At 46.6% G+C, this 26,549-nt stretch overlaps 1 protein-coding gene across 3 annotated transcripts in view; it reads right to left on the minus strand.

Annotated features, from left to right (window-relative positions):
- Positions 1 to 18,778, minus strand: part of ATG16L1 (autophagy related 16 like 1) — a 47,359-nt gene extending 28,581 nt beyond the window's left edge. For all 3 annotated transcript variants that reach the window (XM_073674488.1, XM_073674487.1, XM_073674486.1), the window contains exons 1-6: positions 18,348 to 18,778; positions 6,894 to 6,984; positions 6,294 to 6,399; positions 4,188 to 4,261; positions 1,709 to 1,960; positions 881 to 946 (exon numbers count right to left, since the gene is read on the minus strand). In XM_073674488.1, the coding sequence (XP_073530589.1) occupies positions 881 to 946; positions 1,709 to 1,960; positions 4,188 to 4,261; positions 6,294 to 6,399; positions 6,894 to 6,984; positions 18,348 to 18,462 (704 nt within the window). In that variant the 5' untranslated portion in view covers positions 18,463 to 18,778. The remainder of the gene's footprint in view (positions 1 to 880; positions 947 to 1,708; positions 1,961 to 4,187; positions 4,262 to 6,293; positions 6,400 to 6,893; positions 6,985 to 18,347) is intronic.
- Between the last annotated feature and the right edge of the window lie 7,771 nt (positions 18,779 to 26,549).

The following is a 26,549-nucleotide window of genomic DNA, read 5'->3' on the forward strand; positions in this document are numbered from 1 at the left end:
GAAACATTGCAGCATTTCAGTAGTGGTGTGTGTGTGTGTGTGTGTGTGTGTGTGTGTGTGTGTGTGTGTGTGTGTGTGTGTAAGGGCCCTTTAATGCTTATTAAATACTTACCTAGCCTGTAGGATTTTGTTTAGAAATTTCAGAGAAATCCAGCATTTAAGTTTTAGTCACAAGTCCTGTGACGAGGGCCTGCACTTACGGATCTACTGTGTCTCTCCATTTCCAAGTCACTCTTGTCTCAGTGACCTGCCTCACCTGTCTGAGATTTTACATAGGCAGAGTTATTGCTTGTGGTGGTCTCCTCAGAGGGGGCAGTGCATGCACATCAATAATCCGGCTCTCGTAACGTCATCAGGAGCTTACTGCACATGCACTTTTCCTCCTGATGGGACAGCCCCGGGCAATGATGGCCTTCTGCACAAAATCTCGAGCAAGGAAAGAAGGTCACTAAAAAAAAAAAAAAAAAAAAAAAAGAGTGACCTGTCAAAGACTACAGGAAGGCAGAAAAAAGTGAGAGGAGCAGGACAGCTGTAAGTGCACTGCCGGCCGCGCTGCACTGGCGACTAGAACGTCAACTTTGGATTTCTCTAAAATTTCCAAAAGAAATACTACAAAGAAGGTAAGGATTTAATAAGCATTAAAGGGACTTTACACACAATGCCATAAGCTAGAGGTGTAATATCCTCATGACAGGTTCCATTTAAATTGTTGCGATGGGAGCTAGCTCCGATCAGAACAGTTACTCAGGTGCCAGATGTAGAACACAGCCAGCACCTGCGCAGTACTGAGTGGGCTATAGATGTACGGCAGATGTTGCCAAAAGGTAAACTTATTGTTTCTTGGTACAGTAACATAGGTAGGAAAAGTAATCACACTCACTGCTCCACTGACACAGGCTCCTTGGCTGCTTCAGCCAACTCCTTCTGTAGTCGGGCCTGCCTCCTCCTGAAAAAGTTTAAATAGTATCAGTATAGATCACTAAATTATCATAAAAGGACAAGTCAGTAATGTAAAAAAATAAATTCCTACCAGGCATCCTACATAAAACATGTAAAGAATGTTAATAGGATATGATCACCTTATGGTGATGGCATGTTGTTACAATACTTTGTGCTTGGGAAGGGTCTTTTACCATATTTCCCTGCAGAGCTGCGCTCCCAGCAGCCCACTGTGCAGAGAAAATAGTGCTGAATCAGGGTTGTAGCTTTTATTTTCATCAATCAGAATTTGATAGCAAATCCTAGAGACAAGCCATCACATTATGACAAGGAAATATCCCGCTATGCTAGTCATTTACCAGCCAAAAATGGGAAACCTAAAATAAATAAAACTTTATTTTTTGCTAAAAGATCACAGAATTTTTCACTGCAGAAACATGGAGAACCCCGTGTGAGGCACTGGAGACAAATTAATTGTTTATTTACCGACATATTTCATGTCTTGGTTTAGGTGTTTAAGGTAAAGAGCTAAAGACATAAGATGTATGAAAGCGTTTCCACCAGCACGGATAGAAAAATACTTAATAAAACTAAAAGAAAGGCATCACCCTAATACATGTATAGTCAGATAACCATATGGGAAACAACATGCATTAGTGTGTTAGCAAGGCAAAGAGTAAAAGGTAGTGTGTAGGGCTAAGAAGTGATAAATGCTCCAGTATTCATGTCATAAGCAGATAATATGCGGATGAAATCGAGTGCATCTTACTTGGAGTCCTTCTCATTTTCAGCATTGAGCCGATTGGCTTCCTGGGCTTTCTCCGCCATCCAGCGAGTCACCAGCTCTTGGTTATCCTCTGTAGTTTTCCGCAACTTCTCTTCCAGGGCGTTAAAGGTGATCTGCAGAGCGTCGTACTCGTCCTTCAGGGTTTGGTTGATGCGCTCCAGATCCTGCAGTTTATTCCGTAAATCCTGACACTCTGTCTGGAGTTCACCAATTGTGCGCTGATATTCCTCTATCCTGTAAGACAGAGGATACCAACATTAATAAGATTACTTTACCCAAAGAAAGACTACTCTCATTCACACAAAGGGAATCCATCACTATTTTTTGCTGCCTTCTCTACCAAAGAATTAAACTTAAGGCTGCGTTCACACTTTGCAGTGGCAAATGTGATCGCCACCTAAGAACCATGAAAAAGCGTGGCATATGGTGCATAAAAAAGAAAACATAGTAGCACTCACCATGACAGATACAATTATTAGCAATAACTAGTTCATTGATTGCATACCCTCTGGCTTTATTTGGCGGTGCCGCTCTGTGGAATGAAAGATTCTGTGTCCTTGTTACTACTACCCAACTTTTGGAAAACTTTTCCCATGGAAAATATGTTCTATTCGGTTTTTCCCACATTATTTTATTAATAAATAACATGCATTTTCTAATACTTGAAGTCTGGTAAATTGATGCCCATCGCAAAGACTAAAGGGAACCTGTCATATCTCAAACAGCTATTAATGTGCAGATTAATAATGTTCTAAAGCTGTGCAGCCGTCACACTGAAATCCCTGCTGCTGGGAGGAAATTAACTTTCTTCCTCCTGGCAGCCTCCAGTCATAGAGGCGTGGCCTCAGTAGCCACGCCCCCGGCACTGACTGACAGCCGGGTTAGCACTGATGCACTATAGAACCAGCTGTCAGTCAGTGCCAGGGAACCGTTACAGCCGCCACTCACTATGTACCGAATGGCAACTGAAGCCCCACCAGACGTGCCTCTATGACTGAAAGCTGGCGACTGTTGAGAGGATTAAAAGTTCATTTTCTCCCAGCAGCTGGGCTTTCAGTGCGATAGCCGCATGGCTTTAAAACGTAATTAATCTGTAGATTAACCCCATATATGCAGATTAATAGTGCTTTTTTGACATGGAAAGTTAACTTTAACCCCTTTCCGACATGGTCATTAAAAGTACGCACCACGTCGGAAAGGCCGGTTCAGTGGGGGCTCCAGCGCTGAGCCCGCACTGAAGCGGGCACATGTCGGCTGATTCTTACAGCTGACGTGCCCGCAACAGCCGCGGGTGGAATCGCGATCCACCTGCGGCTGTTAACCAGTTAAATGCCGCTGTCAATCTCTGATCTACTCATCGCCCATATGTAGCAGAGGCGATCGGACAGCTGCTGCTTCTAGTCTCCTATTTAGAAAAAGTGTAAAAAATGTTTTTAAAAATATTTAAAAAATATAAAAAGTTTAAAATCACCCCCCTTGTACCCCATGCAAAATAAAATAAAAAATAAACCCACATACACATTTGGTATCGCTGTGTTCAGAATCGCCTGATCTATCAATATAAAAAAAAGAATTAATCCGATCGGTAAACGGCGTAACGAGAAAAAAAATTCCAAATGCCAGAATTAAGTTTTTTTGGTCGCCGCAACATTGCAATAAAGGGCGATCAAAACATCGGCTCTACCCCAAAATGATATCAATAAAAACGTCAGCCCGGCGAGCAAAAAATAAGCCATCACCCGGCCCCAGATCCCGAAAAATTTAACTATTTTTTATTTATTTTTTTATTTTGGAAAAAAAATTTCACCACTTAAATAAAAAAGAACCTATACATGTTTGGTGTCTACGAACTCATAATGACCTGGAGAATAATAATGGCAGGTCAGTTTTAGCATTCAGTGAACGTGGTAAAAACAAAAACTGTAGAATTGCATTTTTTTTTGCAATTTCACCGCATTTGGAATTTTTTTCCCGTTTTCCAGTACATAATATGGTAAAACCAGTGATGGCGTTTAAAAGTACTACTCGTCCCGCAAAAAATAAGCCCTCACATGGCCACATTGAACAAAAAATAAAAAAGTTCTGGCTCTGGAAAGAAAGGGGGCAAAAAATGAAAATGCAAAAACAGAAAACTCTCCGGTCATTAAGGGGTTAAAGTGGAGTACACTTTTGGTGTCTTAATGCTACCATACCCCTAATTATAAGTGGTAGGAGGGCTACCACATAACTCATACTGCCCGTCTCTATGGCGTTCACGTTTTCCTGGCAACTGGAATCTAAAGTATTGTAGGTTTTTCCTTTTCGCATGCAGTGTTGCTGAGAACTGGTATAAGGCTACAGACAGGGGACTCTGGGGATGCTATGGGACATATGAATTGTAAAAATAAAGGAAAAAGGCCAGAGAAAAAAACAAGAGGAATATGCAAAAAACAAGGACGAGGAGCAGAAGGCTTTTACTCACGTTTCCTTGTTGGCCTGGATTTCTCTGTCCTTCTGCTGCATCTGATTGTTTAGTTCGATCACGGTCTGGGCGAGCTGAGAGGGAGGGACATGGACATTTACTGACAGCATGTGGAAAATGGATCGAAAATGACAGCTAGGAAAACTCATTCTCCCTGCAACTACACAGAACTATTACAGCCAAACAAGCCCACCCTGCAGTTATGGAATTGACGTTCTGATAACAGATTATTATTTATACATTGTGTATCTCAAGGCCAACATGGGACCAGAACAGTGATGAAATGCCTTTTCTTTGCAGCACAAGCCACGGCAAAAACGCCGACTGCAGGCTAACACAGCAAATACTTTTAATGATGGTACCAAAGAATGCGTTTTACAAAATGCACAACATTTACCAGATGCTAGCCATTAATCTGAATAAATAAGTTAAAGGGAGTCAGGTCTCCCAAACTGCAGCCAATGCGCTTTATTCCTGCATCCCTAAAATATCCTTGGGGTCCAAGACTTATTCAGAATGTGTGCCCAAATAACTAGCATCTAGTGAGCGACAGTGATATACTAGCTAGGGTAAGTGTAGTGAGGGGTTCATTCACCAAGGCTAGTCCTAGGGATACTGCAATATCGCCCTCCTACGTGTGATTGACATCCGCCCCACTGCCTGACCCGGCGGACACGGCATCACTTTCTTTCAATGAGCATGCACAGTGAAGTCTACTCCTGGCTTCACCGGTGCACTGCACATACCCAGGGAGGCATAGTGATGCTGGGTCCTGCTTGGTCAGCCAGTGGGGAGGATATCAATCACACACAGGAGGCAGTGGTTACAGTACCCCATGCAGAACTAGTCTCAGGAAAGGCACCCCCCACTGGACTAGTCCTAGCTAACAGATTACTGTTGCTTAAAGCAACAGTTTTGGGAAACACTAATAAGTCTCAGACTCTCTAGCGTGCATTGGTGGCAGTTTGGGGACCTTGGGTTGTTTCCTATAAAGGGAATGTGTCACCCCCCTGGGAGTTATCAGACCTCTACTATGGGCATACAGGTTATAGAAAAGTAAATCTATATATACACCTGTGTGGCCCGTAGTAGAGGTCTGATTGCAGAGAAAAGTGTTTTCATCCACTCTAGTTTTCCACAGGCTTGGCGTCCCCTGGAGGCCAAGAAATCCCCGACTGTTTATTATTTCCCGAAATCCCCGCCTCTCTGCTTAATTATCATATCCCCCCTCCCCTGCATGTCACAGGGCCCTATGACAGGTCCTGTGACGTGAACTTTGCTCCCTGACCTCCTGGGCATGTGCAAAGCGCCGCTCACAGAGCATGCTTTGTTTCATCCCGGCCCCGTCTCTGTGCACTGCGCCGCAGGTTTCTATTGCGCAGGCGCCGGGAAATGAGTGACTGACTCCCCGGCGCCTGCGCAATAGATTCCTACGGTGCAGTGCACAGAGACGGGGCCGGGATGAAGCAAAGAGCGCTTAATGTGAGTGGCACTTTGAGCATGCCCGGGAAGTCAGGGAGCACAGTGCATGTCACAGGGCCCTGTGACGTGCAGGGGAGGGGGGAATATGATAATTAAGCATAAAGGTGGGGATTTCAGGGAATAATAAACAGTTAGGTGGGGATTTCTTGGCGTCCTCCGGACGCCAAGCCTGTGGTAACAAGAAGGGTTGATAAAAACCGGTTTCTCTGCAATCAAACCTCTACTATGGCCATACAGGTAAGTATAGATTATAATCTGTACGCCCATAGTAGAGGTCTGATATCTCCCAGGGGGTGACAGATTCCCTTTAAAGGGCTTGCCCCACAATCACAACTTATCTGGGATAGTTGATAAATTGAGGTTACCTAGAAGTCTCAACACTGGACCCAAAGATTCCTGAATTGGGGTCCTGCCCCCTGCCTAATCTGAATTGAGCAGTGGTCAAACATGCCCAATATTGCTCCATTTAAAGTCTATGGGTCTGCTAGAGTCAACCGAGTGCAGTGGTGGACAAACTCCTACACCATGAATATGCACAGAGTGGCAGTACACGTGCCGAACCACTGCTCTGTTCACATGGGGACTCAGAACACAAGTTCTCCTCATCTTCATCATAGTAATTACCTCTCCTCGCTTTTTATGAAGATCAGTCAGCTCCTCCTGGTGCTTTATTCTCATCTGAGCCATGTCCTGTAGTACAGCCTCATGTCGCATCCCATCTGGGCCTGGGCTAAAATACAGACAAGAGATCATGTACATTTTATGTAAGGTAGATGACCCCACGACTGCAATAATGAAGAGGTCGCAGTGCTGCAACCCTCTTCAACTTTTCTATTTCACAGGAGAGTCAACCTCAACAGCAAGTAAGGGGGACGGCTGCAGATTCCTGCACATCAGAGGGGGCGCACATCTGCAGCCCCTCCATCTTCATGATGCTAAGGAGGGAATACCCCTTCAAGTTCGCTCCAATTCAATACTTTTCATTATGGCAAAGCATAGAGGCGTTATGCACAGCCATGCACACCGCATTTTATGTCATCACATGGCAGCTTATATAAATAGTTTACTTAGTAAGTGATGAGAAAGATTAAAAGAAAGTCTTCACTTTGTGACAACAAGAGAAATTTCAACTGGACGGAGCAGACGTGTGTAGTAACCAGAACTCTTCAGCACCAATACCAGTATTACAGCACAGCATATTGTGACACTTGTCCCTGGTTGTACCTGATGTCATGGCGGCTCTGCTCATACTTCTCCGCCTGCAGCTTTTCAGCCAGCACAGATTGAAGGTCAGACTTTTCAAGCAACCTGTTATCTGTAGAGAGAAAACAAAAGCAATTAACAGAAGAGGAATCCTCTGCGCCTGGGGGACATGCAGCAGAAATGGCAGCTCGCTGCCCTTGACCTCACTGTCAGGAGACGTCAATAGCATCCACAGCGGGACATCATTATAACTCTCACGTCGCTCTGGAAATAATATTTTTTACATATGAAACTGAATAATTTTGCTTGTCATAAGATAAGGCTAATCTGTGATCTTCTCCACAGACGGCAGCCCCCTACGCACTGGTGTCTGCTCCTCACAGGGGGGTGGTAGGACCAAGCTGGACTAGGCAGAGGGTCAACAGGCTGATGGCACCTTCCACCACTGTCCAGGGTTCTCTGGGATTGTCAGATTAATATATTATATCCTAAGTAAATGGAAACAAGTTTTCAGCAGGAATCATTTAAGACAATAATCCTGTGCCTCCATATTACTGCTACAAGCTTTTTTTGGTGCCTCCTAGCTTCTAGTGAGACAATCCTTACCAGTCGGCACCATAGGAGGAATTATTTTGACAACCACGTAGAAGAGGATCTTGGCGGTGGGACTGAGCTACTGCATGTGTGTGACCACTTATACCAGACATTAAAAAAGAATATCCAGCCAGATATTGCCTGAGATTAAGTGATAATTTACAGTTTGGATGTGAGTGACTGCTGGGGACCTGCACCGATAGGCAGAATTGGCCACTTTTAACCCAGCAGTGCGCACGTGTGACAACCACTCCATTAATTCTCAATGGGGCTGCTGGAAAAAAAAGCTGCGGTCAGTGCTTGGCAGCAGGGCTGTACAGTCAGTAATCCAAACCTCCGACTACAGCACTGGTCACTACTGAGCATGTACATAAAGTGCAGCACAGATTCATCTCAACTAACAGCCGAGATCCTTAGATCATGAACAGGACATTTCATAGCTTTCCCAAATTCTTATGAAAACATTTACAGCACATCCTGATATTGTACTACTGTACCCAATTTATTATATATTTTAGGAGTCGGTCCATTTCATACACTGACTGACTCCAACTCCACAGCCCCGAATGGCCACCTCATAAAAAATGACTTTAGCAGTGGAGGGATATGTGCACTCCCACTCCAGTCTAAGGGCTCGCTCACACTGGCGTATAACACGGCCGAGTGCTATCCGAAGTTTTATCAGATAGCACTCGACCCAGTGTTATTCTATGGGGCAGAGCAGATCTGCGATGTCTTTCTCATGCCGGATCAGCATGAAAAACATTACAGCAAGCTACAAGTGTATCAGATAATCAGACCATGTGAACCCATAGAAGTCTATAGGTACATATGAAACATCGGACTGCACTTGGATGTCATCCCAGTACAGTCAGACATCCGCGGACTCAGAAAATGGAGAACTTAAATTCTCCATATTCTCCTCACCTTTGATACGATTCTCGCATGACAAGATGACAATCGGATCAAACAGCGTTTACTCTGAGTGTCATTAGCTAATCGGCCCAATTCTCTTGCATGAGAAAATCTAAGGCCATGTGAGCGAGCCCTAATGGTGATTACAGGGATAAAGGTGTTTTGCGAATCATAGCAACTCCAAGTTACCAACTAGCCTGGGTAGTGATCACTTATTTTCATTGGAGTACCCCTTTAAGCAGACCAGTATTCGATCATTCAGCGTGTATAGGCTGCTATTGTGCTCGGCAGCACAGATCCTGTTTACGCAGGACAATGTGCTGCAGAGAGTAATAATCTATTATAATTTCTCTTTACAATCAAGAGCTTTGCTTGTTTGTCGGACTGCAGGAAAATCGGAAAATGAGCGTTCCTAAGAACACTTCACGATAACAATGCAGTGTAAGTGGACTTAAATTATCTACAGACGCGCACAGGTCTATGCATGCAATTCTCTCCAGAGGCAGGAGGGCTACACAATGTATATAGACATTAAAGTGGGTTTCCACTAATTTAACAAAAGAATGGGTTATCAATATCAGTGATCAGCTGTCTTCAGAGCGGTGGCAGCCTGACACCTGGCAGCGAGCCGCTGTCTTCAGAGCGGCGGCGGCCTGACACCTGGCAGCGAGCCGCTGTCTTCAGAGCGTCGGCGGCCTGACACCTGGCAGCGAGCCGCTGTCTTCAGAGCGTCGGCGGCCTGACACCTGGCAGCGAGCCGCTGTCTTCAGAGCGGCGGCGGCCTGACACCTGGCAGCGAGCCGCTGTCTTCAGAGCGGCGGCGGCCTGAAACCTGGCAGCGAGCCGCTGTCTTCAGAGAGGTGGCAGCCCAACACCTGGCAGCGAGCCGCTGTCTTCAGAGTGGTGGCGGCCCGACACCTGGCAGCGAGCCGCTGTCTTCAGAGCGGAGGCGGCCTGACACCTGGCAGCGAGCCGCTGTCTTCAGAGCGGTGGCGGCCTGACACCTGGCAGCGATCAGTAAGCAGATTCGGCTGGATGTAAGCAGTGTAAGGAGAATATCATGGTTCCATACATGGTTAGTAGCCATTTCAGAGAACTGCAGCTTAGGTCCTATTCAATTAAATCATCAATATCATAGGCAATCGACATACTGAATCAGGCTTTACATAAAGTTCACTGGGATTTTACATATGCGAAAAACATGTAACACTAAAAAGTAATTTTGTCCTACCCATCACTTACATGACTACCACAACCAATCACTGGACTCAGCATACTGCACAAGTCAATACCACCGCTGCGTCCATAGTGTACTGCAGAACCTGTGCTGAGCACTGGAAAGGTGGCGCCTTCAATTGGCAAGTGGTCTGAATATGCAGTCCGTGGCAGCTGGACCATGAAGCCTTCACTTTTGCAGCCTGCATCCTCAATCCAGCCTCCTGTGTGCCTTTAGCGATTCCTAGACCCCAGAACGTTATGACGCAATGCATGTCATGGAGTCACATGAGGTCTGGAGATGCTGGGCCAAGGATGCCGGGACACAGAAGTGAAGATTATCCTGGTCTAGCTGCCATGGAGGACTGGATGTTGGAGCAGGGCAGCCCATATATTTACCTATATTGGTAAGTAAAATATGTTTGCTTTCATAGGGAGGATAGTGATAAAAAACCTACAGTTAAGATGTTACTAATTATTATACACTAGATGGTGGCTAGATTCTAATGCATCGGGTATTCTAGAATATGTATGCGGCCGACCGGGCGCAATCAGCAGAACGTTGTTTAAATTTGGCGCCAAAATAGCCGATTGGTCGCGGCCGGCACCCGCGACCAATCAGCAAAACTGTGTTTAAATTTGGCAGCAATATCGGTGATTGGTCGCGGGTGGCGGCCGCGACCAATCAGCGAACTGTGTTAGTGAGGACCGGAGAGCTTGTTTAAATTTGGCGCTAAAATCGCTGATTAGTCGCGACCGCGACCACTCAGCAAAACGGTGTTTAAATTTGGCGCCAATAATGCTGATTGGTTGCGGCCGGCGACCAATCAGCAGAGGGGTGTTTAAATCTGGTGCCAAAATCGCTGATTGGTCGCGGCCGCGACCAATCAGCGAACCGTGTTAGTGAGTACTGGAGAGCGAGTTTAAATTTGGAGCCCAAATCGCTGATTGGTTGCAGCCACCGGACGCGACCAATCAGCATCGTTGCTTGTGCGGGTACTTCCGCTACGAGCAGCTGGGAGATGAGCGGCTGCTCGCAACAGAAGCATCCCGACCGGCGGCGCCGCTCCCCGGTCCTCCGTTCACACTTGCCGTCGGGAGATCAGCGGGCCAAGCCGCTGATCTCCCGACGTTAGCCGCATGGAGGTCAGCGGCGCCGCCGGTCGGGGTAGTTCTGCTGCTAGCGCCGCTCTTCTCCCGGCTGCATCGCCGCTAACCTCCGTCCGGCAGATGAGCCGCTAACTGCCGCCATCTTTTTTCTGAAATCCCGCGTCGCTGATTGGCCGCGGCCGGACCAATGAGCGACGTGGGATTTCCTGGACAGACAGCGGCCGGACCAATGAGCGACGCGGGATTTCCTGGACAGACAGACAGACGGGATAAGACAATTATATATATAGATGAGCCCTTCATGAAGTTCAGCTTTCCAGGCTCGCTCAAATGCTGGAGCCCTTACATGCACTCAGACAGCCAAGTTGTCGCCATGTAAAGAACGTCCACACAGGACATTACTGCTGCAGAAATGTTAAAAAAAAAAACAAACAAAAAAAAAACATTCCTGTGCTGAAATAATCTTCTATGTGTGCCCCTGTTATGTGCTGTGTAATGGCTATGTCTGACCTGTTTTATCACAGGAGCTGCAGAGCGACTCCAGTTTATGATTACCACATACCACAGCTCCTGGCTTGGGGAGGAAGCAAAAGTCACTTATGATAAGTGAGTATACAGACTAAACACCAGGCACTCACAGCTGCTACTTACTAAGAAAAAACATTTTACTCTGTTTGATCACAGGAGTGTTTCTGCTGTATCACCAGTACTGTGAGCTCATCATAAACCTTGTCAATGACAAAGCTCCAGCGGCCGTTGAGGTTACGAAGCAACTGAAATGATTTATGATGAGCTCAGAGAGCTGGAGACGTAGCAGAAACACTCGCTCCTGTGATAAAACAGGTAGGGAAAAGTTTTACTGGAGAAAGTAGCAGCAGTGATCCTATGCTGACCTGTCTGCATCCACTCTTTTGCTTCCTCCCCTGCCCAGGAGATGTGGTACAATCAGACTATGTTTCTGCACGGCCAGACACAGCCATTACACAGTACAAAGCAGGAGCACATTTATAAGATTATCTCCGCACAGGGACATTTTTTTCTTTTTAAAAACACATCTAATTGTGGAAGTTATTATTATTCCAAGATATACTGATTAAAGTGCACTTTGACGATGGGACAACTCCTTTAATAAATCAAAGTCTTAAAGATTCAGCTCACATACATAATTTCTCTCCATCATCCTACTCCACCTGTTACAGAATTTGCAGGAACTAAAACCGAATATTTTCAGACAGCCATTTTCAAACAAGAAGTAACCACAAAAAGGCGCAGAAAAAAGACAAACTTCTTTAGAAGGAAATAACCCTCATATTATATGAACACAAAGAACCTTCCCTCTGCCACCAGCAGCTCTTCTGGCACCATACAACGGGTTTGTGGGAAAAAAAAACACTTCTCTACAGGAAATGAGGCATCGGCTGTATAAACCAGAAAGGAAACCATAATTGTGCGAACATAACGAACATACAACTTGTCCTTGGTTGGATAGATAAGGCAGCAGATGGCAAACAAAGCAAAAAGGCTTGCCCTACCTGACCCTGCCGAACAACGGAGGTTAGCACCCTAATATAAAACAATATGGCGCTCCCCGCTGGGGCATCAGCTGCCTATATATCATTACCCTAATAATACAATACCCTATATATCATTACCCTAATAAGACACTGCCACAAACAAAGGAATATAAATTACGTGCAAAAAAAGTGCAAGTATGTGCAAATAACAGCATCCATACAACATCTAATGCATAATAATCATGAAGAAATCAATCACCAGGTAATGGAGGCATAATAATCCCTCAGTAAAGAAATAACTTATCACATCTCGTCCCCTTACAATCTAGAGGTTCATCAGGGGACCGTCCTGGAGATGCGGGGAGGATGCTAACAATGATCGCCATCCCCCTCCTGCAGCTGTAAAGATAGCGTGTGGAGTTCAGCATTGTGGTTACAGATATCTTTGGCTTCCCATTGATATTTTTTCTAATGTTTTCTATTTTGTGAACGGTGTGACAAAGTCACAGGCAGAATACTGGAGGGGAGATATGTTTCACTGAGGTTGTTAGCTTCAGTGATGTGAAATATGGAAGTTTCTACTGCATAGTAGGTGCAGAGAGGGTTAAACAGCCATTTACAAAAGGCATGTGTTATAGGTGGATGGCTGTAGAGCGGGCAGAAGCCATCCACCATATCTCCACCCCAGGGTGGGGTCTGGGCTTTTAATAGCCAACCTTTTCACTCAGGTGGTGTTCAGTGTGTGGAAGCTAGCTCTTGAGAGAGAGGAGCCTGTGTTTGTGCTAAGACTGGACCATGTGCTCTTATTAATCCTAAGTGGCAGGGCCTCGGCCGATGTAAGGACTGATCTATACCTTTTTCCATTTTTGTTTCCTGCTATGCCAGAAAGGCTACATTTATGTTATGCACTTGACCGTGGTTTATGCTGCTTCCTACAATAAACCACCAAGTCATTTAAAGAGACAGTGTCCTGTATCTACCTCCGAGTGGAGCAGAGCGAGCAACTCTACCACAACGGTGAACAGGCAGGACAATGAACTATTTGGACCTCCTGAGGAAGCCATGTGACGTGGTGAAACGCCTGGGGACATAGTCCGCCTACTTCTCCTAGGGTCTCTGTGGTTTTATATGGTATTTATTTTTTACACTAATACACTTTATTGTTCAATGTTGGATTTTACATTACAGGCAGTCCCCGGGTTACAAGCAAACCTACAGAACCTAATTTGTATGCAAGTTGTAACAGGGCAAAACAAACAAAAAAAAAACATTGTTCACCTCTCCGGCTGCCAAGCTGTCCACCGTCTGGCCCTCTTCTTTCCACTGTCGTTCACCGCATCTCCGGCCTTTTCAATATAGGCCATGACTTTGGGCCACAACCAAGTCTCAGAGGTCACCAAACATCAAAGATTGCGTAAATGGAGCTCAAAGCACCACTCCAGCAGGTTTTTTTTTTCTTTCCACTAATGCATGTTCCCTGCCCTCAGTAAAATAGTTACCAGCTGCCGTCTCCTACTGTTCTCCGTGCCATCCAGTCCTGTTGAACTAGAAGAATAGGAGTGGTAGTCTGCGTCGCTGGGCTAGATACAGAAGTCCAGAGGACGTAGTAAGGTGATTAAAATATGCAATTTAATCTAAACACGTTTCGAAGTTGAACCAACTTCATCAGGAGAACCACAGTACTTTTTATGGCGTTTTTTTTCTGTAAAAAAGCAGCAAAAGCCATAAGATTTCCAAAACCTCATGCACACACTTGATTTTCTTTTTTTTCTGACTGAATTTGAGAACTGCAGCGTTGTTCCAATCTGCAGCACGTCAATTCTTTCAACATTTTTGATCCATACAAAGCAATGAGAAAGAGCAAAAACACAGCAAATACGGTTTTTTGTGTGTTTTTGGTGAATAAAGCCAACTTTATTAAATGTGCTGTAGACAAATCACACATGTCATGCAGCAAAACCTGAAGTTTGAAAGCCATGCTTTTACTGCAAAGAAAGCAGGTTTTGGCTGCAGAACAAAATAAAAAATGTTGCAAAAACTCTGCGTGTGAACATAGCCTAAGTTAATAGCGACTGTCAGCAGTCTGCAATCCTCATATTTCTCTCTCCTCCCGATCTATCTTATAAGCTGAAAATCAAAAGGTCTTTGGGCCACATCATCGCCTATGATCCTAAGACTCAGACGCTACAGTGGAATAAATTAGGCTATGTTCACACATCATGTTTTTTTCAGCGTTTTTTGATGCAGTTTTTTAGGCTAAGAGCCCACGATGCAGAAATGCTGCATATTTTTTCCGCTTCTCCCTGGCAGGAAAAAAGCATGCGGATTTTACATGCGTTTTTCCTGCCAGGGACAAGCGGATGTGAAGCGTTTTTGCATGCATTTCTGCATGCGGGTTATCAAGCGCTTTTCCAAGCGATTTTAGCATCACTTGGAAAAGTGCTTGACAGCTTGGTTACACTATAAATCTATGCCGGTTGCATGGATTTATATAGTGTGACCAAGTTAATAGTTAAAAAAAAGAATAAGAATGGTAAAAAATAAAGATTATACTTACCTTCCGATGGCCCCTGATGTTTTCTCCGCTACGTCCAGTCTGTTGTACGGCTCGCGGTGGTGTGAAAGGACCTGCCATGAAATCATTTAGTCATGTGTCAGGTCACGCCACCCCCGACGTCAGCGGTCGCGTGAACTGTCACACGACTCAATGACGTCATGACAGGTCCTTTCACACCACCGCGACCCATACAACAGACCAGACGCAGTGGAGAAAACACCGAAGGTAAATATAATCTTTATTTTTTATTTTAAATTCTTTTTTTTTTTTTTACAGGTAATATGGTACCTGGGTCTGGAGCAGAGTCTCCTCTTCTCCAGACCCAGGTACCATCTGCACATTGAATCGCATAATATCCGCATGTGCAAATGTAGTGATGCGAATATTAAGCAATTCAATGCAAGTCAATGGCGGCAATTAGGCAAAATTAATGGTCAAGCTGGGTATTTTTCCGCAATGATAATCCGCAGGGGAAATTTATCATTGGGGACCATGGGGCACGTATTACCAAGCGCTTTTTAAGCGCTTTCGCTGCGGAAATTTCGCGGCAAAAACGCTTGAAAAAACGCATAGTGGGCACGCAGCCTTATGCAAATTTTCAGCTGCCTTTTGCAGTACCAGCAAAGTTTATGAGAAACCAGAATTCTCGGTTCACACATCAGTTTTTTTGTTCAGGATTTTGTGCCTTGCATGTTTTTTTGGAAAATAGAGCATGTCACTTCTTTCAGCATTTTTTTCACCCATGTTAAGACCAACTTTTTAAATTAAAAATAAGTCTAGGGGTCAACTCATTAACTCCTTCCCACTCCATGACGCATACATCAATCATGCTGTGAGCTCCGGAATTGAGCCAGGTACACGCAGTGCAGGTGCTGGCTGTGTTATACAGGCAGTATCTGCCTCTTAACAGCAGTGACTGCAGTTAACCCTGATCACCTTTGTTCAACCCCTTAAAAAACACAAAACAACATGTTTGGTATCACCACGTCCATAAAAGTCCTATCTGTAAATATATAAAACCAAAGAAAGAGGATCTGTAATATCTAATGAGTGAATGGTAGAATCGTGAAGTGAGCGCTGCCAGAGCGGGAGGTGGGTTGTCTACTACTTTTGAAGAAAACCTGCCACCAGTAGAGATGAGCGAACCCCGAAGGAGAGAGGTAACCAGTTGTTGCTCTTATCTTGTTCCCGATGCTCCCCTGAGATATAGATATAGATATATATAGATATAGATATAGAGATATATATATATATATATATATATATATATATATATATATATATATATATATATATATATATATATATATATATATATATATATATATATCTGCCTTTTCATTTAATTGACCCAATATGCTAATTTTTATATTCATTACCAAAGGAAGCAGAGCTTACAGGATTCTCTGAACACCTATTGAACTACCAAAATTGATTTCTTTTGTTACTACACTTTCCCCAAGAAATACAATGAAAGGTGATCAAAATGTGTAGGTTTCCCCAACATGGTACAATAAAGAACAAGCCCTAACACATGTCCATTGACAGAAAAATGGTGGTGGTGGTGGTGGTGACATATCCAAAAAGAATTTAACCCAATATTACAGAACAAAAAAAAAAAAACTATACAAGTTTGGTAGATTTCGTACTGAGCTCAAGAACCTTGTTTCCGGGTCATTTTTACCATATAATGAACGCAGTAAAAACACCCAAAAAACAGTGGTGAAATTGTGTTTTTTTCATAACATCACCTCATTTGGAATTTAGTTCCTGTTTTTCATTATTTTTTATGGTAAAATGGACAGTGTCATTCAATATTACAACTCGGTCGGCAATGTATAATCCTTCATGTGGCTACGTCAATGGGACAATAAAATAAATGGATGGTTCTTGGAAGGAGGGGAGGGGGAAAATGGAAATGTAATAATGAAAACTGGCTTCAGCAGAAGGTTAAAAAGGTTCTACAGCAGCAATCACTCCTTAGCTCTGCAGTCATTAGATATTACTGGTGCTCATTCCTTTGGTTCTATATATACACACACACACACACACACACACACACACACACACACACATTCATACACTACTCAACAATGAAAGTTACAGGATGAATAGACATGTTATTGATATGAAAATTCTGAAACAATGGAAACAAGTTTCTAAATCTCTTGATTTATTCAGTATCATGTATGAGCAGCACTAGCAGAAATCCTGGTACTTACACACATTGACTGCCATTAAAAAAATGTTATTAATGGTTGTCTGAGGAAGGTTCTGCCATGCTGAATGCACTAAGGCAGGGTTCCCCAACTCCAGTCCTCAAGGCCCACCAACAGGTCATGTTTTCAGGATTTCCTCAGCATTGCACAGGTGATGGAATTATTGCCTGTGCAGGTGATGGAATTATCACCTGTGTAATACTAAGGAAATCCTGAAAACATGACCTGTTGGTGGGCCTTGAGGACTGGAGTTGGGGAACCCTGCACTAAGGCAGCAAATCATGGCAGCTCCCTGTGTAATTGGCGACAAATGATGTCCCAGATATGCTTTACGGGAGACAAGTACGGAGAAGATGGAGACCATGGTAGCATGTGTAGGTCATGCAGGCTTCTGGCATGAGCAACATGTGGCCTGTTTTGCAGAAAAATGGCTCCTGGGACACTTTCACTATCCCTCATGAAGACCTCTACATGACGTTGCCCACATGGTCTCCAGACCAATCTCCAACTATCATTGCATCCAAGACAAAAGCAGGACTCATCACTGAGGATAGACATCCATTCCAGCTTATCTCTGCATCACGATAGTCTTTGAGAGCAGTGGCAAGAGGTCAATAGAACACTTGGAGATAGATGCTGGGCTCATAGCTCAAACTCTGATGCCTTAGCCTTGTTATATGTTACTTGCTGCATAGAATGGATCAATTGTGGAACTAGTGGTATTTATTATGCTCACATATAGCGCCATTAATTCCACAGCACTATCTACATTCCCTATCAGTAGGTCTTTGGAGTGTGGGAGGAAACCAGAGGAAACCCACAGTCGCATATTATTTATGTTACTGTGAGCTGCATGTGTGGCCTAAACATGCGTACATGGCCTGCAGCGCCTCCGGACTGGTTTCTCATCACATCTGGAACGTGATTGATCGGCAATTGCAAAAGCAGCTGCCAGCAGCGGATCTTGATGATTTGCCCAAGTGCATTAATCGTGGCCAAACCTTCCTCAGACAACCAATAATAACCTCACTGATAGCAGCCAAGGCTGTAAGTGCCTTTTTTTTTTTTTTTTTTTTTTACACATGGTGCTCATACCCGATACTGAATAAATTTAGAGGTTTTGAAAACTTTTTTTTCCCATATCTTCATCATTTGCAGATCATTAACATGTCTATCCAGCTCCTTCTTGGTGAGGCAATGTCAATATCGAGGGGTGTAAACACACACATATGTACATACATACATACATATACACACACACACACACACACACACACACACACACACACACACACACACACACACACACACACACACACACACAGGAGAGGCCAGGGGCAGTGGCACTTACACTGCAGGATGAGCTCCTCGAAGGCCTGCCTCTGCTCCCGGTCTCTTCTCCGCAGCTCCCGGGAGATGTGAAGCTTCCAGCCTGGGAGAGCCCCTGCCCTGCAGCCGGCAGCCATGGCGATGCTGTGTGCCCTCCTGCGGGCGGCGCTCTTACATGATGCGCTCAGGTCTCCAGCGCTGGCACAGTGGTCCGGACGCACATGTGGCTGTAGCGCCCCCCGCGGTCTATAGCAGCACTGCCCTGTATATGGCTGTAGCTGTCAGGCCCCGTCTATCCGTCAGTCACTGCAGTCTCCGACTTCCTCTATGCTCCTCTGCACGCTCCGTTCAACCTTCCAGCATATCCGCCGCAGCGCTGCTTCCCAGGATCCATTCACGCCGTGACTCGCACTGATGACGTCAGATAAGTGCGACCTACGCCGCGAATAGTGGTCCGCGTTTGCTTGACGCAAAATGATGCTAGAGTCATCAGAAGAAAAGTTATGTCCGCTTCTGTGAAAAATAGCAGGTAAAGAAAATCACTATGAGTGAGTAATGAATGGCATTGAGTAAACTCACGACTTGCGACGGCCATGTTGTGGTTGGCAGAATGTCGCGGAAGCCGTCAGGTGACTTTGTAATCACGTGATGTGTTCTAACGCTGCCATCCTGATGTCGTAATACAAAGGAGGAAATGGTTGTGTGGCCGATGAACTCATTCTGTTATAAGACAGTATAGGACCTCCGTTTCAAAACTTCCTAAAAGAATAACTCTTTGTTGCCCATAGTAACCAATAAGAGTTACGCTTTCATTTTTTATACAGCTCTTGTACCATGAAAGCTGCGCGGTGATTGGTTGCTATTCGAAACAAAGTTTTTATTTTAGACAGTTTAATAAATCTGCCCCACTGGTCACAATGCTTCGTGGTTTCCGTTATAAAGTCCCCTGTATGCTATATTTGTTTTACAGTTATATCTGTTGGGTTTCACTCATTTGGCCTCATTCTCACAGAACAAAATAGTGTTGCATGTTGAAACTTGGGATGGAGTTGCCGTTGTGTCACATTTGGGTATCCCCCCGTGTCTGGGTTCACATCTATATCGGAGGCTCACATGGCCATAAGAATTTAATCTAGACACTACTAGAAATGTAGAATTTAGGCCGTGTTCACATTTAGTGTAAATGCTGCGTTTTTTTCTCCTGCCTTTTATCTGCACCACAGTATGCAATAACAAGCTTCCCTGATTATTACGTTTCTGCTGTGATTTCCTCTTTATTTGATTTCTTTTTGGTGCCGAATTGAAGAAGCATTTTTTAATGTTTGTTTTTTCTAGTACAGAAAAGCTTTGATTCTAAAAAGGAAACTGCGGGTTTTTTACATGCGTTTCTTCTTTCAGTCTTCCGATAGAAGTTTATAGATAAAAAGCAGCAAAAACCACACAGTTCAACAGCGTCTTTACACCAAGTGGGCAGGAGTTTTCATAAAATCACATCCACTTTGCTTTAACAGTTAAACACAACAGATGCTGTGCACAAAAAATGAAGCATTTATGCTACATGGGAAAATTATCTAAAAGTTTTATTTTTGTAATAATAAATGGGTAAAACTGTAAAGTGCAATTTACTTGTTAAATCTTTGCAATTTACGAGAGAGAAAGATTTTCAAGCTACAAAGTTCGGGTCCCCATTGATTTCAGTGGAGTTTAGGTTCAAGTTCTGGTACCCAAACCGAACTTTGGACTAAAGTTCGGTCTGGTACCAGAACCTGAACTTCCAGGGGTCCGCTCATCCCTACTCACAAGCTCTTTTCTATAATGCTTGTAAGCGTTGCTCTTAAAGGGAACCTGTCATGTCTTATCTACTATGTAAACTGCCCCCATTGCGTTGTTAGTGATGCAATGCGCATCACTAACACACTTTTTTCATTAAAATTGATGCTAATATCATGAGTCTATAACATTTTATACACTTATATCCTACCTGCTCGTTCAGTCATAGGGGTGTGATCCTCGCATCCAGTCAGTGCTGGCGCCGCCCACGCATTAGAATTTTGCTCCCGGCTAGTGGTGATGTAAGTGGGGCATTTGCACAGTATGACATGGCCAGCCGCGGCTGCCCGCACGTGCGTGGGCGGCGCCAGCCCTGACTGAATACCAGGATCACACCCCTATGAACGGGCAGGTAGGATATAAGTGTATAAAATGTTATAGACTCATGATATTAGCACCAATTTTAATGAAAAAAGCGTGAACATTTTAAATAAATGCAAAAAAATGCATAGAAAAGGTACCTATGTCCTAGTACATGTATAAGGAAGGTCACAGTATATATAACTGTGTGCTTGTAGGATATAATGCTAACAAAGTAATCATGTATGCATGCCAATATCAATTTATAAAAGTATAAGAAATAAACATTCATAAATGCACAAAGGTGCCATAGAGGTAAGTATTTTCCACAAGAAAAATCACTAGTAAGAAATTTTTGGGGATGTCACAAACTATAGCCATCATAAAGACCTCCTCATTTCCGAAAGAGCCGGCAAGTACCATTTCCAAAACAATCTCCTTTATGGTACATGTCGCATGTGACATGGAGGCCACGTGAGGTTAGTAACGTGTCTGGTACACGGCAATATCGCGAAAGTTAAAGTGCCGGTACACGTGACCGTACCAGCACTTTAACTTCTGTGAGTGCTGGAGTGTGTAGCGCCGGCGTCCCTGACCTCTGCTAGGCAGGGACGCTGTTCCCCTCACCCCTCTGCTCCGAGCCCGGCGTCCTCCTCCCGCTCTGCTGGCAGCGCGCGCTCCTTCCCGGCCACTGTGCTTAGGGCGCTGACCGCTTTTCCAAGATGGCTCATTTCGTTCCCCTGCCAGGCCTCCCGTCTGCACCCGAGCTGGCTAAAGACTTTATCCGCCACATCTTCCGTCTTCATGGCCTGCCCCTCCACATCGTGTCGGATCGTGGGGTACAGTTCACCTCACGCTTCTGGAGAGCCACTTGTAAACTGCTAGACGTCACCCTGGACTTCTCCTCCGCTTACCACCCACAGTCTAATGGTCAAGTGGAGCGGATCAATCAGAACCTGACCAGTTACCTCCGGCACTTCGTTAATGCCCACCATTCAGACTGGGTGGATCTCCTGCCATGGGCCGAATTTTCTTACAACAATCACGAGAGCGAATCTTCCTCCAAATCCCCGTTTTTTGTAGTCTTCGGTCAGCATCCTCGGATCCCATTTCCCATCTCCACCTCGGTGGACAATCCGGCTGCGGAATCTCTTGTTAACAAATTTTCCTCCATATGGGAGAGTACCCGATCTGCACTCCTTCTGTCATCCGAGCGTATGAAAAGACATGCTGACAAAAAACATCTGCATCCTCCTCAATTCCGTCCAGGGGATAAGGTCTGGCTCTTGTCCAAGTATGTCCGGCTCAAGATTCCTTCCTATAAGTTAGGGCCTCGGTTCATCGGTCCTCTGGAGGTCATCAGTCAGATCAACCCGGTGGCCTATAAATTGAAACTCCCGGCCAACTTGCGGATCCCTAACTCCTTCCATGTATCTCTCCTCAAACCTGTGGTACTTAACTCTTTTTCCAAGTCTACAGGTACGCCTCCTGCTCCGGTTTCCGCTGAAAACGAATTTGAGGTAGAGAACATTCTGGCCACCAAAAGGGTAAGAGGGAGGACCTTTTTTCTAGTAGATTGGAAGGGGTTTGGTCCTGAAGAGAGAACGTAGGAGCCCCGGGAGAACATCCATGCCCCTCTCATCCTAGCTAAATTTCTCTCTGGCCTAAAAAAGGGGGGGCCTAAAAGGGGGGGTACTGTAGCGCCGGCGTCCCTGCCCTCTGCTAGGCAGGGACGCTGTTCCCCTCACCCCTCTGCTCCGAGCCCGGCGTCCTCCTCCCGCTCTGCTGGCAGCGCGCGCTCCTTCCCGGCCACTGTGCTTAGGGCGCGCGCGCTCCCTCCCTCTTAAAGGGGCCGCGCGCGCCGTCCTAAGGAGTCCCCGGCCAATGGCCGGAGGACTTCACCATATATAAGGCACCTCCTCCAAAATGGAGGTGCCTGAGCAATGTTGTTGCACTGTTCCCTACTCTGCTTCAGCCCTCAGGTCCCGTTGCCAGTTACCTGCCAGATTCCTGCCAGCTTGCTGTCTGATTCCTGCCTGATATTCTGCTACCTGCCTGCTAGCCTGAGGTCCGACGGTCTGCCTTCCGACTCCTGTCAGTCTGTCTAAGGACCAGCTTGCCCTCTCACCTGGGAGCGCACATCTGCTACCTGCCTGCTAGCCTGAGGTCCGACGGTCTGCCTTCCAACTCCTGTCAGTCTGTCTATGGACCAGCTTGCCCGCTCACATGGGAGCGCACATCTGCTACCTGCCTGCTAGCCTACCTGGAGGCTCCGCCGTCACGTGCTGTGACCACCCGCCTGTCCAGAGACTCCTGCCCGCTCACCTGGGAGCGCTCATCTGCTGCCTGTCTGCTAGCCTACCTGGAGGCTCCGCCGTCACGTGCTGTGACCACCCGCCTGTCCAGAGACTCCTGCCCGCTCACCTGGGAGCGCTCATCTGCTGCCTGTCTGTTGGCCTACCTGGAGGCTCCGCCGTCACATGCTGTGACCACCCGCTTATCTAGAGACTCTCGCCTGCTCACCTGGGAGCTCACGTCTACCATCTGCCTGCTTGCCTACCTGGAGGCTCAGACGTCACAGGTCGCACCAACCCTTTACCCAGAGACTGCCCCGGTCACTTGCCGTGACCTCCTGCCCGTTCATCCAGAGACTGCCCCGGTCACTTGCCGTGACCTCCTGCCCGTTCATCCAGAGACTGCCCCGGTCACTTGCCGTGACCTCCTGCCCGTTCATCCAGAGACTGCCCCGGTCACTTGCCGTGACCTCCTGCCCGTTCATCCAGAGACTGCCCCGGTCACTTGCCGTGACCTCCTATCCGTTCACCCAGAGACTGCCCCGGTCACCTGCTGTGACTGCCTGCCCGTCTTCCCTGGTCGCCACCCGCTCCCTTACAAGGACCGCCCCCTTGTATAGTAGCTCAGAGGTTCCGCCTCCCAGACCCGTTACAGTTTGCTTGGGCCATGGAACCCGGTGGCACCCAAGCTCCCTCACTCTCGGACCTGTGTCATGAACTGTCCCGTCAGAGGTCCCAACAGGAGTCCATCCTGGGTCACCTGCGGAATGTCAATTCTCGCCTGGACACTCTGACTGCTCCACCAGCAACCACCGCCAGTGCCATGACTCGTAATCCGGCAGCTCCGCTGCCCACCAATACTATGGTATCCTACCCCGGACCCCGGCTTTCTGCACCTCCTCGCTTCGGAGGCGACTCCGCTCAGGCTCGGGGCTTTATAAATCAGTGCACCCTGCACTTTGAACTCCTGTCCCACCAGTTTAACTCCGACCGGGCCAAAATTGCCTTCATCATGTCCCATCTTACCGGGGAGGCCCTGGCCTGGCTAAATCCTCTATGGGAGAGGAGACCCCCTGGTGTCCGACTTGCCTGCCTTTCTCACGGCTTTCCGGAAAGTCTTCGACGAACCTGGACGGAAGACCTCATCCGCATCATCTCTGCTACGCCTCCGTCAGGGAAGTCTCACCGTGGGCCAATATACCATACGGTTCCGTACCCTTGCCTCGGAGCTGGCCTGGGATAACGACGCTCTGGTATCTGTCTTCTGGGAGGGTCTGTCCGGCCGTATTAAAGATGAACTTGCCGGTCGAGACATTCCTACCACTCTCGATGACCTAATAACTCTTGCCACCTGGATTGACCTACGGTTCCAGGAGCGTGTCAAAGAAATCACCCGTGAGAGGAGGTTCCCACGTCTAGCTCCTACTTTTCAGAAATCCGTCACTCCCTCCTTTTCTCCCCAGGTACACTCTCCTGAGCCTATGCAGGTCGACCAGACCAAGATGGTCAAAACCCGTCAGGACTTACGCCGTGCCGAGGGGAGCTGCTTCTACTGTGGCAGTAAGGAGCACCGGATCCGTACCTGCCCGGAGAGGTCGGGAAACGCCTGTGTCTAGGTTCGCTCAGAGAGGTCGACCTAGACAAGAATAAATCCTCTCCATCTCTGCTGCTGTCAGTCTCAATTATCTGCGGGGAGAATCGTTTTTTCGAACTAGCCCAACTTGACTCTGGAGCGGCCGGGAATCTTATTTCACAGGCCCTGGTAGAAAAATACCGCATTCCCACCAAACCTCTGGCTATACCATTATCTGTCGCTGCTGTGGATGGGGGCCTCTTACCACGTCCCATCCAACTCCAACTCATCACCGAATCCGTAACTCTGCAGGTGGGAATGCTGCATTCTGAGAACATCTCTTTTCATGTTCTGCCTGGACTCTCTCACACCCTCTTACTAGGTCTACCTTGGCTCCAGAGACATGCACCCGTGCTTGACTGGCAGACCGGAGAAGTCCTTCGCTGGGGACAGGACTGTCATAAGACTTGTTTGGTTCCTGTTCATCCCGCCCGTCCTTCTCCTACCCCAACTAATCTACCTGGACTTCCGATTCCCTATTGGTCATTTGCTGATGTCTTTAATAAAAAGGAGGCAGAGACATTACCCCCTCATAGACCATACGACTGTCCTATCGACCTGTTACCCGGTGCTACGCCTCCCCGGGGGCGTATTTACCCATTGTCCGCTGCTGAGACCCGGTCGATGTCCGAATATATTGAGGAGAATTTGACCAGGGGATTCATCCGGAAATCTACCTCCCCGGCGGGAGCAGGCTTCTTTTTCGTAAAAAAGAAGGACAGCTCTCTCCGTCCCTGTATAGACTATAGAGGCCTTAACCAGATCACGGTGAAGAATAAGTACCCCCTTCCGCTCATTCCAGAATTATTTGATCGTCTGAGGGGGGCTAGAATCTTCACCAAACTGGATCTCCGTGGGGCGTACAACCTGGTCCGTATCCGTCAAGGGGATGAATGGAAGACTGCATTCAACACCCGGGACGGCCACTATGAATATCTGGTAATGCCCTTTGGTCTCTGTAACGCTCCTGCCGTCTTTCAAGAGTTGGTCAATGACATCTTCCGGGACCTTCTCTACTCCTGCGTAGTGGTGTACCTGGACGACATCTTGGTCTTCTCTCCGGATCTCCAGACTCACCGGAGAGACGTTCGTCAGGTCCTGCTCAGGCTCAGGCAGAATCACCTCTTCGCTAAATATGAGAAGTGCCTCTTTGAGCAGACCTCGCTTCCGTTTTTGGGCTACATTATTTCTCAGACCGGCCTACGAATGGATCCAGAGAAACTGTCTGCCATCGAGAAATGGCCCCGACCGGAGGGGTTGAAGGCCATTCAGCGGTTCCTGGGCTTCGCCAACTACTACCGCCTCTTCATACCGCACTTTTCTTCCCGGACTGCCCCAATTTCCGCGCTCACCCGTAAGGGCACTAATCCCAGAGAGTGGCCGCCCGAAGCAGAGGAGGCCTTTCTTTCCTTAAAACAGGCCTTCTCTTCCGCCCCGGTGCTGCATCGCCCAGATGGCAAGAAGCAGTTCTTCCTGGAGGTTGACACCTCCTCCTCTGGAGCCGGAGTGGTACTTACCCAAAAATCATCTTCCGGGAGAATGGTAACTTGTGGCTTCTTCTCCAAACTCTTCTCCTCTTCTGAGCGCAACTATTCCATTGGAGATCGAGAGTTATTGGCCATCAAGCTGGCATTGGAGGAGTGGCGTTACCTGCTCGAAGGGGCTCTTCACCCGGTAATAATTTACACTGACCACAAGAACTTGGCTTACCTCCAGCATGCCCAGAGACTTAACCCGCGCCAAGCTCGGTGGTCCTTGTTTTTTGCTCGCTTTGATTTTTTTCTTCATTTTCGCCCGGCTGACAAAAACATCAAGGCGGACGCCTTATCCCGATCCTTTCTGGTGCCTGATCTCGAGGAAGAACCGAAACACATCATCGATCCCGCCAGAGTAATGCAGGTGGCTCCCGTGAGTCTAAATCGTCTCCCTCCCGGTAAGACGTTCGTATCAGTACCTGATCGGGAGAAGATCCTACACTGGGGTCACTCGTCTAAACTAGCTGGCCACGCCGGTCAGAAAAAGACCCTCCAGCTTATTACCTGGCACTACTGGTGGCCTACCCTGCACAAGGACGTAATAGACTTTGTTTCTGCCTGTGTGTCCTGCGCCCGCAACAAGGTTCCGAGACATCTGCCAGCCGGTCGCCTCCTTCCGCTCCCAGTACCTG

This window comes from Phyllobates terribilis, unplaced genomic scaffold, assembly GCF_046119375.1.
Source record: "Phyllobates terribilis strain yellow unplaced genomic scaffold, ASM4611937v1 Scaffold_3__8_contigs__length_932513732, whole genome shotgun sequence".
Lineage (NCBI taxonomy): Eukaryota > Metazoa > Chordata > Amphibia > Anura > Dendrobatidae > Phyllobates > Phyllobates terribilis.